The sequence below is a fragment of the Lissotriton vulgaris genome, unplaced genomic scaffold (genome assembly GCF_964263255.1).
Source record: "Lissotriton vulgaris unplaced genomic scaffold, aLisVul1.2 SCAFFOLD_926, whole genome shotgun sequence".
NCBI lineage: Eukaryota > Metazoa > Chordata > Amphibia > Caudata > Salamandridae > Lissotriton > Lissotriton vulgaris.
The window spans coordinates 334,756-352,385 of NW_028250845.1; the positions used below are offsets into that span (position 1 = coordinate 334,756).

General features: G+C 43.7%; 1 protein-coding gene across 1 annotated transcript in view; it reads right to left on the reverse strand.

Annotated features, from left to right (window-relative positions):
- Positions 1-17,630, reverse strand: part of LOC147663099 (nebulette-like) — a 348,425-nt gene that overhangs the window by 174,816 nt on the left and 155,979 nt on the right. The window contains 1 exon segment of the mRNA XM_086950681.1: positions 3,388-3,498. Coding sequence (XP_086806807.1) covers positions 3,388-3,498 — 111 coding nt within the window.

Sequence of the window (17,630 nt, forward strand, 5' to 3'; positions counted from 1 at the left end):
CCAGCCAGTGTGTGACGCATCGTGGATGCAGGACCTCTCATCACAAGCCCCTCATCAACCCTTATCAACAGCATTCTTAATGACTTCGCATCACAGCCTTGCAGCTACCCAGAACCGTCACTGCATATAGCATCTCCACACCAGGACAAGGGATCGCACAATGCTTCGCAACGAGGATTTAATGTACTCTTGTTTCTCGGCCCCAACTTGGTCCCTGTAGCGGCCCAAACTCCATTGCTTCGTCCTGAACTTGTGACTTTGTCCTGGTCCGGTGGGACCAGATAACCACAGTTGGCGCTCTGTGCGTTTTTGAACTAATTTCACTTCCATTTTTAAAATTGCATATCTCCGGTACTAATGACTAGATTTTTAACATTTTGGTCTTAAATTATTAATTTGATTCTTAAGTTAGGCCTGACTTTTCTCTGCCAAGCTACCAGAGTGTCAAGCACAGGTTAATTTGGGGTTTGCTTGTGACTTCACGCTGACAAGAATTGTATTTGTTGTTTGAGTATGGTGTCCCACCTTCCCCCCTACAAGTACCTCAATTTCTTAAATCGCTTACCAGGCAGAAATGGATTACAAAATGAATGGAAAACGAATGGAAAAGAGAGGTGTTAGGGGCAGTATGAGTTGAATGCTGCAATGCTTCTCAGTGCTTCTGTCGAACAAGCTCAGCTTAGAATGTATCAGTTATATGTCTTTAACTACTCACCTCATACTCAATAGCAGAGATCTCTGCATGCATACACGTTCATTTAAGTAGCAAATGAGGAAAGAATGGAGGGAGTGGATAGAAAATGGGGAATGTGTGATACAAGAAGGAGAGGGTTTCATGGAGGAGTAAGGAGTAAGTAAGGAGGACTTTATGTAGCGTAAAGAGGGGGTTTGGGATGAACATGCACCCACCTACAGAAGAGTAGGCCCATTCCTATTCATAAACCTCCCTTTTAAAGTTACTATAGCTAAAAAAGGACCCAAAACAGTAGTAAATGTATTCCCGCTCAGACATGGAGTACATTCAGCACCACTGGCTCTGCAACACTCTTTCACTGAAAAGAATGAAAATAATGGCATCAGGGATATAAAATAGAATTCTGTAAGAAATAATATTAAAATAAAATAATTTACTTTTTAAAAAATAAATATAAATACAATTCAATGTTCAAAATTAAAATTACAATATATTTTACTATAAACTATTTTAATGCCCTTTAATGTAAAAATGTATGTTTTTTTAATAAATGTAAAGAAATTATATAAATAACGTTTAGTAATTTTTACTATTCAATTTAGATGGAATTTGTTTAAATATATCTTCAAAACTAATTTTAAACTCATTTAAAATATTTAATGTAATCAAATATTTATTTCAAAATTAAGTTACTAGCGTGGTAGCAAGTTAAAGATACATATATACAATTAATTTACATTAATATAAAATATGTTTACTATTTTTAGTTATTTTGAGTTTAACTTTTAAGCTGTTCTGTATATTTTGCCTTAGGGACATGTCAACCCAGGTGGTAGTGACCTCTGCCTGTATCTGAAAAGTTACTTGTAGTACCGTTACACTAAAACATTTAGACACTTAGGGGCCTATTACAATGTTGGGCAAACTTGCGTCTGCCTGACACGTCTCAGAAATGGGACCAATTGACCACCGGTCAGCGGTCCCAACCATCTCATTATGATCATTCCCAAATTTCCCTCAAGGTGCCTGCCACGGGGTGGAGGAATGAACAGGGGGGCACCATAGGCGCCCCCTTCGCCACCAACCGAGGGTGCAAATGAAAGGGGGCTCTGTTGGAAAAGCCGGCATGGAAACCCTGCCGGAAACTCTACATCATATTCCTGACAGCGTAAACTACCATCCATTTGGATTACGTGCCAATTTCGACTGGCAGACAAGCTCCTTGTGCTCATCAGAAGCCAACCGGAATGACCAGCCGGTTTTAATTCCAACCAGCTGCATTATAATCAGCTGGTCAGAATTGAAACCGACGATGTTGGTCATTTGGCCTCCAACCTGAGGTCGGATTACTTATGAATAACATTATAATAAGCCCCTAACAATATCACACAATAGTCTTTCTTTCTTAAAAATCAAACAGAATCTATTTGCCTTGCTTAAAATCAGATACCATGTTTTCTTTCTTTGACGCACTCATGTATCTAGCTAAAAATGAACAAAATGTGGCCCTCTCCAATGATGTGCCTGGGAGAGTTTAATCTCATTTTGTGTAAGAGACCCACATCATTTGCGAGAATAGAGAGGCCTGGGGTTTGAAACCATCTTTCATTTTCCAGATACCTTCCAGAGCCTGGCTCACTTTATTAAACATGCATGAGAAAAATATAAAGGCAATGACAGATAGAAGAGGTAAACTGGTGTGTGGACTATTAATGCATTGAGATACAGTGTTCCTTAAAGATGCATATCTTTTTCATTTTTTTCATTATTTTGTGTCCTGCACACATATACAGTCATACTGGAAAGAAGCATTGAGCAAAATTGTATACTTCACCTTCTAATCTCACTTTATTATCTATAATTGTAAGCTTCTTCATTGCAACCAGACTTGCTTTTGCATTGAAGTGTAAAGATACCCATGCACTCATGTACAATGAAGTGTGGTGTGGCACCTCTATACTGTGATAATACTCACCCACGTTGGTTAAACAAAGTTACTTACACAATCATAAATATTGTTAGTACTATATCTTACAAATATATATCTTTTTTACAATCAGCTTAGGTTAATGCTACTGATGGGTGCACTCCTACCTATCATGATCTTGTTCTGTGCACACGTAACAGTGTACAGATGCACTTAATGCTTGTGAACAACTTCACTCAACAAAAATTAACAGTTGTTCAAAAATGTGCCCAAGAACAATGAGCTTTGTGTAGAAGGGAAGGGCCTCAGACACATCACTACTACAGCCACTAACGCCCAGAAATGTTGGTAACAGTCAGGGTCTATGAAAACGGTCTGAGGCGTGCTCCCCCATTGAAACTCCTGGTAAGGGGAGGCTTTCCAGAGTCTTCCCTTTTTCATGCCAAACAAAGGATTCCCTGATGAGCAATAGAATTGCAATCTGAAGATCGCTAAGAATTGCTAAGAATCAGAAGGTCAAAATATAGTTTTCCAAAAAAAAAAAGACAATGCAGGTGAAGGTAAGACGAAGCGCATACATTGTGTAGATGAAAAGGCTGCACAGAGGATCACAATTTCCATCTTTGCATAGACTCTGCAGGTAACTTACAGCTATCCACTATTCAAGATGACAAGGAATTCCTACCATTGAATTGTTCCCCCACAGGAACATCAAATGTGTTTTGTTTAGTGGTGAGTGGTGCACATAGCATTTGTGTGTTCTTACCAGACTTGCAATTTCCGTAGCTCTTTTTGCTCTCTGCATATCTGGAATATCTGTACCCACTTGCATTCCTCTTCCTTTAATTTCAGTCTCCAGATCCTTCTTATATTCCTTCTGATGATAAACAAACAATATTGGCAGAAGTTATGCTTATTTCACAGTTTAGTGTAACAGGTCAGAAACAGTGACTACATATTATGTACCCACAGAGTTCATGTTTTCATGTCCTTTTGGACGCGTTTAGCAGCACAATGAGTTAACTCATTGGTACATCCAGTTACATAAAATGATAACTTCTGACAAACCTGAATCTATAAAATGTAGTAAACCACAACAGGGTATTTCTGGGACACTTATGGATACTTTATACTTTAGGGTAGATAGTACATCCATATATACATTCAGCGTTCCCTATCTTGTACGAAGTCACGTCAGATAAGTGTGTGAGAAAAATTGAGCCTCAATGACTGGTTTGTTGTTCATGAATTTATAATATTGCATGCCCTTTATTTTCAATACAGCCACATCTGAGCAGGAGTGCTTTAACAAGATCCCAGTACTTGGCCCTGAAAAGTGAAAACAAATTATTATCTGATATATTGAGCTGTCAAATGTCTTTAACACATATATTATTGTATGGGACTACAAAGCAGAATACATTATTCTGGGATATCTGAATTAGGTACCTTCACAGATCAGAAATTAAGTTGTTAGCTTACTACAGTTGTATTCATATCTCGAACTAAAAGTTGAAACTCTAATCCTGTAAAATTTTAACTGTGGTAGATTGGGGTTTCATATTCAAATCTTAAATGTGTTGTTGCATTAAACATACACATTTTCAAATACATTTAAAGAAATGATTTTACTTTTTAAAATAGTGCCTATTTTATAACGTATACATTCATCAGCAAGAATATAATTAGATACATTAATTACCTTTCCTGGTCTTCAAGTGAGGCCAATTATCTTATGCTAATTTGTCTGGGGATGTGGAATTCTGCCAGCAGCAACAGAACAGTCCCACTTGACAAAAAATACAAGGCGAACTCATCAAGACATTAATTATTTAGCTTAAAAGTTATAATCAACCTGTAGTGACAGGTTTTTTTCTCTGAAGAGAACTTCTCAGAATTTCATGTCTCTAAGGGACTATGGAAGGGTTAGTACATTTGAATCAAAAGAGCATGTGAAATGCATTCATGGCTTTGGGCAGAATTATCTCTATCAATTTTAAAAGTCATCTTCAATATTGGACTTTGTATGTTTATGTGGGATTTAGAAAGAAGGAAATTAAGCATCACAGAAATGTAACACATTATAGTGATAACAAATGGGAGTAGTAGGAGCAATTGTAACATTGGCTAGTGCTTTCTTATCCATTGGTACAGAAAGCCTTTCATTTAAAAGACCCAGTATTACACAATATGCCAGTGAGATGCTGGTTTGTGAAACATGTCACCTACATGCTTTTTCTCCTTTTCGCCGAAGTCTATATTTCACTAGTTGGCACTCTACTAAAGTTAAACAGAGCTTAATCTCATTTACACCTTTTTACCTCTGTGGGCAGAACTGTAGGTAATTTTATAAAATGCCACTTACAACTTTCACTTACAGAACGTATCTTCTTACCCTAAACCTAACAAAGAATATGGGTTATTGGTAACTACTTAACATATGAAACTGCCTCAATGTAAGAGGGAGTAGAAGTTGCTGAAAAAGTGCCCCGAGGTACTAGCTATAGACCAGCCTGCCTAATTCAAGCTTCACACATTGTGATCCGAAATTATTATGGTTGACCCGATTCAAGGCCCTCCCTACAGCTCATCTATGAATATTTATGTTTCAGAACTTTTTGTAGCATTATGCAAGTAACAGTAGCAACCTATTGGCTGTACATTATTATATTTCAGTCGTTAAAAGGCACACACCTATAAGGTCTACAGGAATTAAACTTTGTTAGACAAAATAAATATATGAGGTTACATCAGTTTCACATGGATTGTCCCTCCATCTTTCTTCAAGTTTCTAACGTTCTTATTGGGTAATGGCTTCTTCCTGATCTTTAAAATCTGCTCGTTTTAGTTGAAAGTCATTCAAACCTGGTCATAGGCATGAAGTAATAGCTGCACTGCTAAATCAAATGTGTTCATATTTGGAGCAATTTAGGAGAAAAGGTGGGGTATACCATTCTTTTGACATGACTACATTGAATACTGTGTCTGCATGCCTAGGGCTGCTTTCTAATGCTGTTAGGTGAAGATGGACATGTTGAGTAGAGGCATTTGCATATTGGAAAAGGGTATTCTGTGAACTATTCATTATTGCATCTTTGGCAATGAACTTCTACCCTAGTAATTCAACTAGACAGTTGTTCAAACGGGCCCCAATAAGATTAATCAACAATTTCCCTGGCAGATAAAGCAGAGGTAGCTCTCTTTGTGTCCATCTATAAATTGCGTCTTACATCAATAATTCTAGTGTCCACTCTAAGCACCCTCCACCAAGGTTGCCAAATCCTCATTATATTTCTTCCACAGATCACACAGCTTAAAAACGTTTTTCATTGCCAACAATGATGTCTATCTTTGAAAATTTGCTTTGATAGGGAGAGGATGTAGCCTTACGGGTAGAGTGGTCGACCTCGAAGCTGCAGAACCGATTTCAAGTCTCGGCAGCGGCGCTCAACATCCTGTGATTCTGGGCTAATCACTTAATCTCTCCGTGCCTAACAAAAATGTATTTGTCCTATGTGACAAAACTGGTGCTCATGTAAAGCCCTCTGATGCCCGATGTCTCGAGTCTAGGTCGTGCTATATAAGACTCCTCCCCCCAAAAAAAGGGAGAATGTATTTCTGAAGAAAAAATAATGTTTTTATCTCATGCCTTTATCAAATACACACAAGCAATGCAATGTGACATGTAACCAAAGGCCAGATGCAAAAAGCATTTTTGTGGACGCAAACTGCCCAATTGGCAAAATTGGGCCATTTGCAACTGCAAAAATGCTTTTTCAAATGCACAAAATGCAAAATGTTATTTAATAGCAACTTCATTTGCGATTTGGTATTTGGGAGGGATGTCTCTGTTATTTATTACTGTTTTGCGACCGAATTGTGGTCACAATACATTAATACTATACCATCAGTTTGAAAGTAGTGGTAACCCATTCACAAAGGGAAACTTGTATTACTAATCAATGGCAAAAAATTGACGAAGTGCTGATGGTACTTAAAAGAAAGATATTTCTATTATCTCAATAATTACCAACCAGTTTTTACACTCTTCACCAAAATCACAAAAGCAATGCAGCAGTTAACTAAAACAAATTGGTTGATGAGTTCCAGTCTGGGCTGAGAGCCAGTCATCCTGCAAATCACTGATATTGCTCTTAACAACTTGGGCAAGGGGATTCATGACTTCTAATTTTTTTAAACCTCTTGATGTCTTTCAATATAGTAAACCATACCTTCCTTACTGGCACTCTAAAAGCTGCATCAGCTTTGAATGCAAAGTCATGGACGGGCTCAAATTATTCTGGGCCAACCGAGATGATAAAGTAGGATCATGCAATGTGTAACCAAGTAACTGCCTTTCAAGTGGTACCCCAAGCTACTGTTGAAGCCCCAGCATTATTTAATCTTTGCGTTCAACTTCTGCATGATATTGTAAAGAAATCTGACATATCTTGTTATAATGATGACACCCAGCTGTACTTGAAACTTCCATTTCCTTGGTGGGCTGGCAGAGTTCATGGTGCACTGGAATTATTCACCAAGAATCATGTTTATTGCTGTCTCTCATTTTGAATATTACCCATTGGCGAGTTATGCTGTTGACCATTGACCTGATAGAGTCTCTTCTCCTCCTTAGAGGGATAAGGTGGAGACAAAAGCATTGGTAGGGTGATATTTTGCCAGACGTGAAAAGTAGTCACCACTTTCAGAAGATAGGAAGCTCAGGTTCTCAGGATCAGGTTGTCTTAGAAGAAATAAGTAAATAGTGGGTTAATGGAGAGGACTTGCAGCTCACTCACCCACCACACCAATGTAATGACATCTTAATGAGGAACACGGTTTTGAGAATGAGAATCCGTATTGGGCAGCTGTGCAGTAGTTCAAAACATGAAAAAAGTTGAGGACTAAAATAAGATCCCACTAAGGCATGATAAAGGGAATGGGTGCAAAAAAATGTTGCAAACCCTTCACCAAAAGCATCACGGCTGCTGTAAACAAAGAAGGCTGATCCTGCAACCACGAACAAAACAAAAGAGCTGACAGTTACCTCATAGTTGTGTCCAAATGAAGTCCTTGCTGGGCTAGGGACAACAATACTACTGATAAACTGGCTTGAAGTGGGTCAATATGTTGACTACTGTATCAAATCATAAACTTGTCCCAACGACAAGTGTATATTGAGTTTGGCGAGGGATCCCTTGAGGCAACGATGACATTTATAACTTTAGGAGCGAGGCTGAATGTAGTCAGCTGTCGTAACTCAATATCCAAGCATGGAGGTAAAGACAGAAGATCCACCAGAGACAGCAGCCTGATTGGAGGGAAGATGCTCAGGCCCAGGAGGTCAGGGTATCACACTCTATCACACACTAGAAGGACTTTGACCTGGTAATTCCTGAATTTTTTCAGAAATCAGGCAGAAAGGTATTGTGGAAAGTTGTAGAATACATATTCGACCCAGAGACGCCTTAGAAAGTTCAATCCGCAAAAGTGCTGACATAGTACATTCTTGCTAGAGGCGAAAAGATCAAGCTAATGTTCTCCCCAATCACAGAGGAGACCTTGTCCCCACCTCTGGATGTAATTGCCATTTGTGATCCTCTAGCAGTCAGCAGCTGAGTTCATCTACCATGGCATTGAAAGAGGCCACGCGAGGTGGTTATCCACCATCAAAAGCTCTTGCTGCCTTATCATTTCCTGAGGAATAATGTCTCCTGGCTTAGGGTTCAAGAAAATCAAAAATGAGTGGGAACTCGCACAGCGTAGATAGACTTAAATTTGCGTTGGTGATGGATTGTAGCGTGCAACCGGGTTGAAACACTGTCTGGCCTGGCAGTGTGTGCGCAGAGCTAGGAAATTCGAGGGTCCCCCTACTGGGAGGGGAACAATCCGATGCACCGCATGTGGACCGTAGTCTTATTCCATAAACATATTAATAAAAAGTCTAAATAAATGATTTCAAGATTTTTAATCTTCACGTAGTGAATATTCTTGCATATTCATGTTCAATGTGGTAGTACAAGCCAAAAACGTGTCACTACACAGTCTATAAATCAACCATTGTATCCTCAAAAAAAGATCCCGATGCATTTCGGGCAGAAGCCCTTTCTCAAGGGATTGCTCTACAAAGAAAACAAACATAACCAGAATCAATCTACTGTAGGAAGCTGGATATATACAATCGAATGGGCTCATGCATTAGCCGAATCTTAAGTGGCTATAAAGATGGTGGCGGAAACAGGAACGGTGTGACGGATTGCAAAGAATCTACTAGGTGATGTAACGTTATCCCAAGTTGTGCATATGCGAAAGAGCCTGATTGGAAACAAACAGTGAAGGAAAGCGGTGGAAATAAAGAATCAACAACGGTGCCAAACAAAGGTTAGAATGCGAAAGACGCGAGCGTGTCAAGGTGCGTGGGAGAATTCTCCCAAGGTTACTTACATAATGAGGTTTACAAGGTGCCTCGCGGCATGCCAGCGGAATAGTGATACGGTGAATGAGGGGTCTCACGGGAGTATACCAAAAACGATAAACACAAACGAGGGGCACAGTGCATGGAGTTAGTAGACATGAAGAAGGGACCAAAGTGTAAAGTCAAAGTGAAAAAACTCAATCGCCATATTGGAAGTGTCAAAAACACAGTGCAACAAAGGAGAGATAACAGGTAATATGTACAATAGCTGTAATGTGAAAATATTATCAAATGCTGACTTGATGATGAGTATCAAATCTTGTGAGTACTCCTTGGTGGGATCTCCTGGTAGGAAATCGTAGGTGTTTTTATCATTGATGTGTATGTCTACTTGTTGATCATAGAAAGTGGTGTCCATGATAACTAGGGCACCACCTTTGTCAGCATTCTGACAGGTGATAGTCGGGTCATCGGCCAATTTCTGGAGGATATTTCTCTCCTTCCGGGTAAGATTCCCACGTTTGATGTTCGGTTGAAAGGGCAGGTTCAAGATTTCTTGCTTGATCAAATTTTCGAAAGCATCTATAATCTTATGGCTTTGTGGTGCCAAAAATGTGCTTTGAGGTCTTAATCCTCTGAGCATGTCTTCTTCCTGTGTTGAAGTGGGGTTGATGTTTAAAAAATACTGTTTTAGACGGATATTACGAATCAGTTTGAAGGCACTGACTTCGAGTTCTAAAGAGTTGATGACGGTGGTTGGAACGAAAGATTGACCCTTTTGTAGGGTGTTGATTTCATCACAGGTTAGAGTAGTTGAGGATATGTTTATGACCAGATTGTCTTGAGTGTTCAACGTCTGCCCTTGGGTTTCTTTTTGGTTTGTGGAGGTGTCTTTTCTGCTTCCTCTGCGGGTTTTTCCCCCCCAGGGTCTTTCTGTTGATCCGGGCCCGACTCTAAAAAATGAACAGAGGGGTCTGTGGAGGTACTCGGTGTTTGTGGATCAGCATTAGGCGTTGTACGGGTTGGTCTGGATCTGCTGTCGTCATCTGAAGATGATGTTTCAGTGGCTGATGTAGGGTTGTAGGGTTTGTTAGAGCGTCGGCGGGCATACACCTCTGCCCAGGTGTATACCTCGCCGAGCTTATAGTCTATAGTGTCCCTCTTAAATTTGCGTAGTTTTCTCTCCTGGGTCTCACGAGTGTGTTTCTCTAGTTGAACATTGATATCATCCAACATTTAGTTCAGGTCATCTGCTGATAGGGTATCGGTCAGCTCCTTTTTTACATTTGTTATTTCAAGTGATAGTTCGTCCAAAGATTTAGAAAGTTCCTCTACGATCAGCAAAATCAGATCGAGGGAACACTTGTTTAGTATAGAGTACCAGCGTTCTACAAATTTAACATTGTTTTTGCAAAGAAGTGGTTTGAGTGGGACACGAAGACCCCGGGGTATCCGTTGAACACGATGGTACCGTATCAGGGTACTCGCGTGTAATTTCTGGTTAGACTCAAACTCAAAGTGAATGCTACATGCAACTCTAACAACGTCATTTACCTCTTGAAGTGTCCGTGCAGCAAATGTTATGTGGGGCATACTAAAAGAAAAATCCGCACCAGGATTTTAGAGCATAAAAGTAACATCCGCACCAACAATCTTAAATCCACTGTAGCTTCTCACTTTGCTGAATTCAGACACACTGTTGCCCAACTTAAATTCCAGATTTTGGAACAAGTAACAGTAACCTACAACAACAAGAACACTTTGCTTAAGCGTGAAAACTTTTGGATCCGTTTCCTTTCCACGATGGTGCCCAACGGGCTGAACGATCGAATTGAATTCCTTTGCTATTTATAATATTTTCACATTACAGCTATTGTACATATTACCTGTTATCTCTGCTTTATACTCTCTCCTTTGTTGCACTGTGTTTCTGACACTTCCAATATGGCGATTGAGTTTTTTCACTTTGACTTTACACTTTGGTCCCTTCTTCATGTCTACTAACTCTATGCACTGTGCCCCTCATTTGTGTTTATCGTTTTTGGGATACTCCCGTGAGACCCCTCATTCACCGTATCACTATTCCGCTGGCATGCCGCGAGGCACCTTGTAAACCTCATTATGTAAGTAACCTTGGGAGAATTCTCCCGCGCACCTTGACACGCTCGCGTCTTTCGCATTCTAACCTTTGTTTGGCACCGTTGTTGATTCCACCGCTTTCCTTCACTGTTTGTTTCCAATCAGGCTCTTTCGCATATGCACAACTTGGGATAACGTTACATCACCTAGTAGATTCTTTGCAATCCGTCACACCGTTCCTGTTTCCGCCACCATCTTTATAGCCACTTAAGATTCGGCTAATGCATGAGCCCATTCGATTGTATATATCCAGCTTCCTACAGTAGATTGATTCTGGTTATGTTTGTTTTCTTTGTAGAGCAATCCCTTGAGAAAGGGCTTCTGCCCGAAATGCATCGGGATCTTTTTTTGAGGATACAATGGTTGATTTATAGACTGTGTAGTGACACGTTTTTGGCTTGTACTACCACATTGAACATGAATATGCAAGAATATTCACTACGTGAAGATTAAAAATCTTGAAATCATTTATTTAGACTTTTTATTAATATGTTTATGGAATAAGACTACGGTCCACATGCGGTGCATCGGATTAGGGTTCAAGAACTCATGTGCTCTGTTTGTTGCACTACCACATTGTGGTTGCGTTGTCCATGAGCATCTGCACCAGCTTCTCCTTAATGGATGGCAGGAAGGTCTTCAACACCAAGTGGATGGCCTGTAGTTCCAGAAGGTTTATGCGGAGCAGGGACTCTGCCAGGGAACAGATGCCACTTATCTACATCACTTCGACGTGGCCAAGACAACCTAAAAATTATGTGCTGGTCACCACTGTCAGTCTGGATGGGGTAGGGAGCGGGGTCTGACTCTGACCCAATTGTGGTCCAGTAATGTCCACTGAAGATATTTTGCAGTCCCCTCCAAATTCTAGATGTCATTGGAGAGGTCCACTTAATGTCATACCCATTGGGGCTTCAGATATGAGTGCAGAGCAAACATATATCACCTGTTGTGCTTGACCACCAGGATTGAGAAGGCAATCAGTGCCAGCAGCCGCAGAGTCATCCTCATTGATATGCTGTCCAGAGGCTGAAATATCAGGATCATAGCTAGGCCTAGGAAAAAGTTTAATTATGCAGGCAGAATTTGAATAATTTCAGTAATTACACATTACTCCTGTGATACAAAATTATCGAAATTGAGTGATTACAGCAGTTTCAGTAACTAAGAGTAATTTGGGGCAATAATTCTACCATAGGAGCACAGTAACAACAAACTCACAAAGAGTGAGTCACTGCTGGCTTCGGCTGTTTGTTTCCTGTAGCATTTAATCCTACTTTCTTAGAGCAAAATGCTTCCTCAGACCCGTTTACAGAAGCAAGGGTGCATTTTGCACTAAGAAAATAGGCCGAAGTGCTGGATTATATTTCTCTTGTAATTACACATAATTACATGTCATTTTGTGATAATTATAATTTACACCCACCCCTAATCATAGCCCAAATGTTTTGGACTTCCCATTTACGGAGAGAAGTCACAAGACTGCTCTATGTCCAGAATGGCTCTGATGAGGAGGTCTGCCACAATCTTGAAGTGGGTGATGGCTGCCAGAAACAAGCCCACCCTCAAAAGGCCAGTCGTCAAGGTAGAGCTGCAGCCATGGCCATCATTTTCATAAACAACTGAGGGATACTGGGGAAGTTACAGGGGAGCACAACAAACGGGGAATGCTCCTATCCCACCGTGGAACACAGATAGTTCCTGTTGGTCTGCAGGACAGAGGTGTAAAAATAAGTGTTCTGTAGTTCCAACACTACCATCTAGTCTTCAGAGTCAATGGCAGAGAATACTTGGGACACAGTGAGCATCTTCAATTTGTTTTTCTGCAGTAAGGCTTTGAGAAACAGTGACAGCCATCAAAAGGCATGCCCATTAACTAGGTGAAGATCTGAGGAGAAGCCCACGGAACTCATTTGGCATGCCTCCAGATGGCTACACTAGTGCCAATTACCCTGCCTAGGCAATCTGTGGTGACCAATCCACAGTGGATACTACATTTAGCTGTATAACTGTCATCTTGGATAGCCAGCATGAGAACATTAAGCATGTCCTCAGGGACACAAGGTAAGACCTGTGTACTGGAATCGCAAAGGGCATGATGATAGCAACCTAAGAGCAGGCTGGTATTAGAATGTAGTGCCAGAGTTGTAGAAGAAAATATGCGCTTCCCACAGGTTTTTATGGGTTTTGACTCCCTGTCCGAATAGGAGGTAGGTAAAGCTTTAGAACTGACTTTGCTTATTGAGGCCTTCACAACTAGACTCTCACGTGAGGTGTGCTGAGTCAAATAGCCACAATCACCCAGGGTGAGGATGTAATGCTATCTGTCTGTTCACTGGCGGTCTGAACCAGGGTTTTCCCAAGCCACCAGAAGGATGTTTCTGACAGCTTCATTGAACTGGAGCATGGGCTCAGTATTTGTTTACCATGGCCAAAGCACCTCCATCAGGATGTTGGTCTTCATCTACATAGTTGGTAACTGGAGGTCAAAAACCTTGGTTACCCTTCATAGGACCAATGGAATGGGAGTGCCTTCTTTGGGGCAGCGCCTGGAAGAGAAACTAGCCCAGTATCTGGAGAATTGTCCATCCCACTGACATCCTGAAGGTCCTGTTAGAAATGGGGGTGTCTAGTTGGCAGTGGTATGCACCAGTGCATCAGTTCCAGACTGTAAGGGGAAGCAATGTGCCAAAATCTGAAGACGGTTCTGGTCTGCAGGTGATGTAATGGAAAAAGTGTCACACCGGTGTGATGCTTGGAAATCTGGATGCTCTGGAAGGTCGAAGCAGCGGCAGCAACAGGTGCTGCATCGATTCTTTCGGCCGCGGACCAGTGATGCTTTGATTCTTTCAGATGCACAGAAGGGCCTGCGTCTGATTCAATGTGATGGTCTCGGACGTCTGAGACATGTTGTGCTGGAATTGGGCTACATGGTTCCTCAGGCTGCAAACAGGTGCTGCATCAATTTCTTTGGCCGTACAGGGGCACTGCATAGAAACTTCTCCTGTGTGGCGGTGCTGCGGCGGAAAAGGGTGATGAGTGGATTTTGCAGTCTTTTGCAGCAGAAACCTTGGGGATGCCTCATATAAAGTAAAAAGGGAAGATTTGGGCGTGACAAGTGAGTTACTTGCCAGCTCGACAAGACAGTTAAAAACTGCACTCAAAGAAACTGCAATGGCATGTCTGAGACAGGTTTACAGGGCTACTCCCAGTTAACATTTGATTTATGGGCCCTGGACCCACACATTGCACTGTACTACAGGCTTTACCAGTAAATCAAATATGCAAATCATGGATTACCAATCATAATCACATTTTACACAGGGAGCACTTGCACTTTAGCACTGATCATCAGTGCCCAGAGTATACAAGCCAGCAAAACAAAGTCCAGCACCCAGTCAAATATACAGAACATACAGGCAAAAAGACAAGGGAAATCACGCAAAGGAAGCCACTTCTAACAGGTCCCCGTACCAATTATCATCTGTATAGGGCAGGGTAAATACATACTCAGCATCATACACATCATTGGCAGAATCTGTAAAGTATGAGGAGTTTGAGCCCTTCATGATTCAAGAGGAGAGTATCGGAGTATGATGGGTTGTCTAAAGGTTGCAGTCCAAGGGGATCAGTGCACTGCCTTGATTACTCTAAAAAAGGTGCTGGCTAAGAGTCAAAAGGCACAATAGGGTGGTCTTCATCATCTGCATTGATGGCTTTGGCATCAATGTTCCATGATCTGGAAGCAGCAACTGAGTCTGCATGTAAGCTGGTGCGGAGCACGTAAGGGTCCAGAGGGTCCAGCTGGCACAGAGGGCAGACCCACAGGCGTAGTCCAAGGTGGAGGCTATCACGACTCGCTGGGGCCCAAATGCACACCAGAGTGAGCCAGTGTTGTGCCAAAGAGCCACAGCATGGCTTCACCGAATTCTTCAATTTGCTGAGTTGCCTCATGTGGCCCAGGAAATGCATGTTGCTTCAAGACAAGTGTCAAATAGGGGAAAGGCTTCAGGATCAAGACTGAGATTCATGTTGAGGCCATCACATCTTCTCTGGAATTCAAGAGTGGCAGGAAGGGGCTGAGCCCCACTCGGACATTTTATACATTTTCTTCAACTACCTGAAGACTTTGACCACAACAATGGTTGGCCATGGGAACAACATTGGAGAATGGGACCTTCCGTTCTGCTTAGAAAGGAAGGTCTTGGCATGTAGCCTTTCGGTGCTTGGCAATGTAGAACTTCGTCCCATAGTCCCGGGCAGTCTTAGGATTCATCAAGGTGCAGTCATGGGCGTCCGCAGGGGGAGCAAGGGGGGCACTTGCCCCCCCCCCCCCCCCCTGGTTCGCCAGTGCATCCGGTGTGGGCCCAGTCAGGGCAGGCCCTAGTCCACCATGCTTTTAAAGTGGTGCCATTGTTCCAGGTGGCAGCCCCCTCCATTGGGTGGGAAGGGTGCAAGGGGGTGGCCGAGAAGAGTGCAAGGCAGCAGGGAGAAGGGTGCAAGGCAGAGAGGAGAAGGGTGCAAGGCAGAGAGGAGAAGGGTGCAAGGTAGAGAGGAGAAGGGTGCAAGGCAGGGAGGAGGAGCGTGCAAGGTGGCGGGGAGAAGGGTGCAAGGTAGAGGGGAGAAGGGTGCAAGGTAGAGGGTGCAAGGCGGAGAGGGAGAAGGGTTCAAGGCAGAGGGGAGAAGGGTGCAAGGCAGAGAGGAGAAGGGTGCAAGGCAGGGAGGAGGAGAGTGCAAGGCGGAGGGGAGAAGGGTGCAAAGTAGAGGGGAGAAGGGTGCAAGGTAACGAAGGGTGCAAGGCGGAGAGGGAGAAGGGTGCAAGGCAGAGGGGAGAAGGGTGCAAGGCAGAGGGGTGAAGGGTGCAAGGCAGAGTGGAGAAGGGTGCAAGGTAGAGAAGGGTGGAAGGCTGAGGTAGAGAAGGGTGCAAGGTAGAGAGGAGAAGGGTGCAAGGCGGAGGGGAGAAGGGTGCAAGGTAGAGAAGGGTGCAAGGCAGAGGGGAGAAGGGAGAAGGGTGCAAGGCGGAGGGGAGAAGGGTGAAAGGCAAAGAGGAGAAGTGTGCAAGGCAGAGAGGAGAAGGGTGCAAGGCAGTGGGGAGAAGGGTGCAAGGTGGAGGGAGGAAAGGTGCAAGGCAGAGGGGAGAAGGGTGCAAGGCAGAGAGGAGAAGGGTGCAAGGCAGAGGGGAGAAGGGTGCAAGGCAGAGAGGAGAAGGTTGCAAGGTAGAGAAGAGTGCAAGGCAGAGGCGAGACGGGTGCAAGGCAGATGGGTGAATGGTGCAACGGGGAGGGGGAGAAGGGTGCAAGGCAGAGGGGAGAAGGGTGCAACAGGGAGGGGGGAAGGGTGCAAGGCAGAGGGGAGAAGGGTGCAACAGGGAGGGGAGAAGGGTGCAACAGGGAGGGGAGAAGGGTGCAAGGCAGAGGGGAGAAGGGTGCAAGGCGGAGGGGAGAAAGGTGCAAGGCTTAGGGGAGAAGGGTTCAAGGCAGACGGGAGAACGGTGCAACAGGGAGAGGGAGAAGGGTGCAAGGCAAAGGGGAGAAGGGTGCAAGGCAGAGGGGAGAAGGGTGCAAGGGTGCAAGGCAGAGAGGTGAAGGGTGCAAGGTGGAGGGGAGAAGGGTTCAAGGCAGAGGGGAGAAAGGTGCAATGGGGAGAGGAAGAAGGGTACAAGGCAGAGGGGGAGAAGGGTGCAATGCAGAGGGGAGAAGGGTGCAAGGCAGAGAGGAGAATGGTGCAAGGCAGGGAGGAGAAGGGTGCAAGGTAGAGAAGGGTGCAAGGCGGATGGGGAGAAGGGTGCACCAGGGAGGGGGAGAAGGGTACAAGGGGGAGAGGGTGCAAAGTAGAGGGAGAAGGGTACAAGGCGGAGGGGGAGAAGGGTGGAAGGCAGAGGGGAGAAGGGTGCAAGGCAACGAGGAGAAGGGTGCAAGGCAGGGAGGAGAAGGTTGCAAGGTAGAGAAGGGTGCAAGGCAGATTGGGAGAAGAGTGCAACAGGAAGGGGGAGAAGGGTGCAATATAGAGAAGGGTGCAAGGCAGAGTGAAGAAGGGTCCAAGGCAGAGGGGAGAAGGGTGCAACAGGGAGGGGAGAAGGGTGCAAGGCAGAGGGGAGAATGGTGCAAGGTAGAAGGGTAGAAATGTGCAAGGCGGAGGAGAGAAGGGTGCAAGGCGGAGGGGAGAAGGGTGCAAGGTGGAGGGGGAGAAGGGTGCAAGGCGGATGGGAGAAGGGTGTAAAATGGAGGGGGAGAAGGGTACAAGGCAGAGAGGAGAAGGGTGCAAGGCATAGGGGAGAAGGGTGCAATGCATAGGGGAGAAGGGTTCAAGGCTGAGGGGAGATTGATGCAAGGCAGAGGGAATATTGGTGCAAGTCAGAGGGGAGAAGGGTGCAAGGCAGAGGGGAGAAGGGTGCAAGGCAGAGGGGAGAATGGTGCAAGGTAGAGGGGAGAATGGTGCAAGGTAGAAAAGGGTGC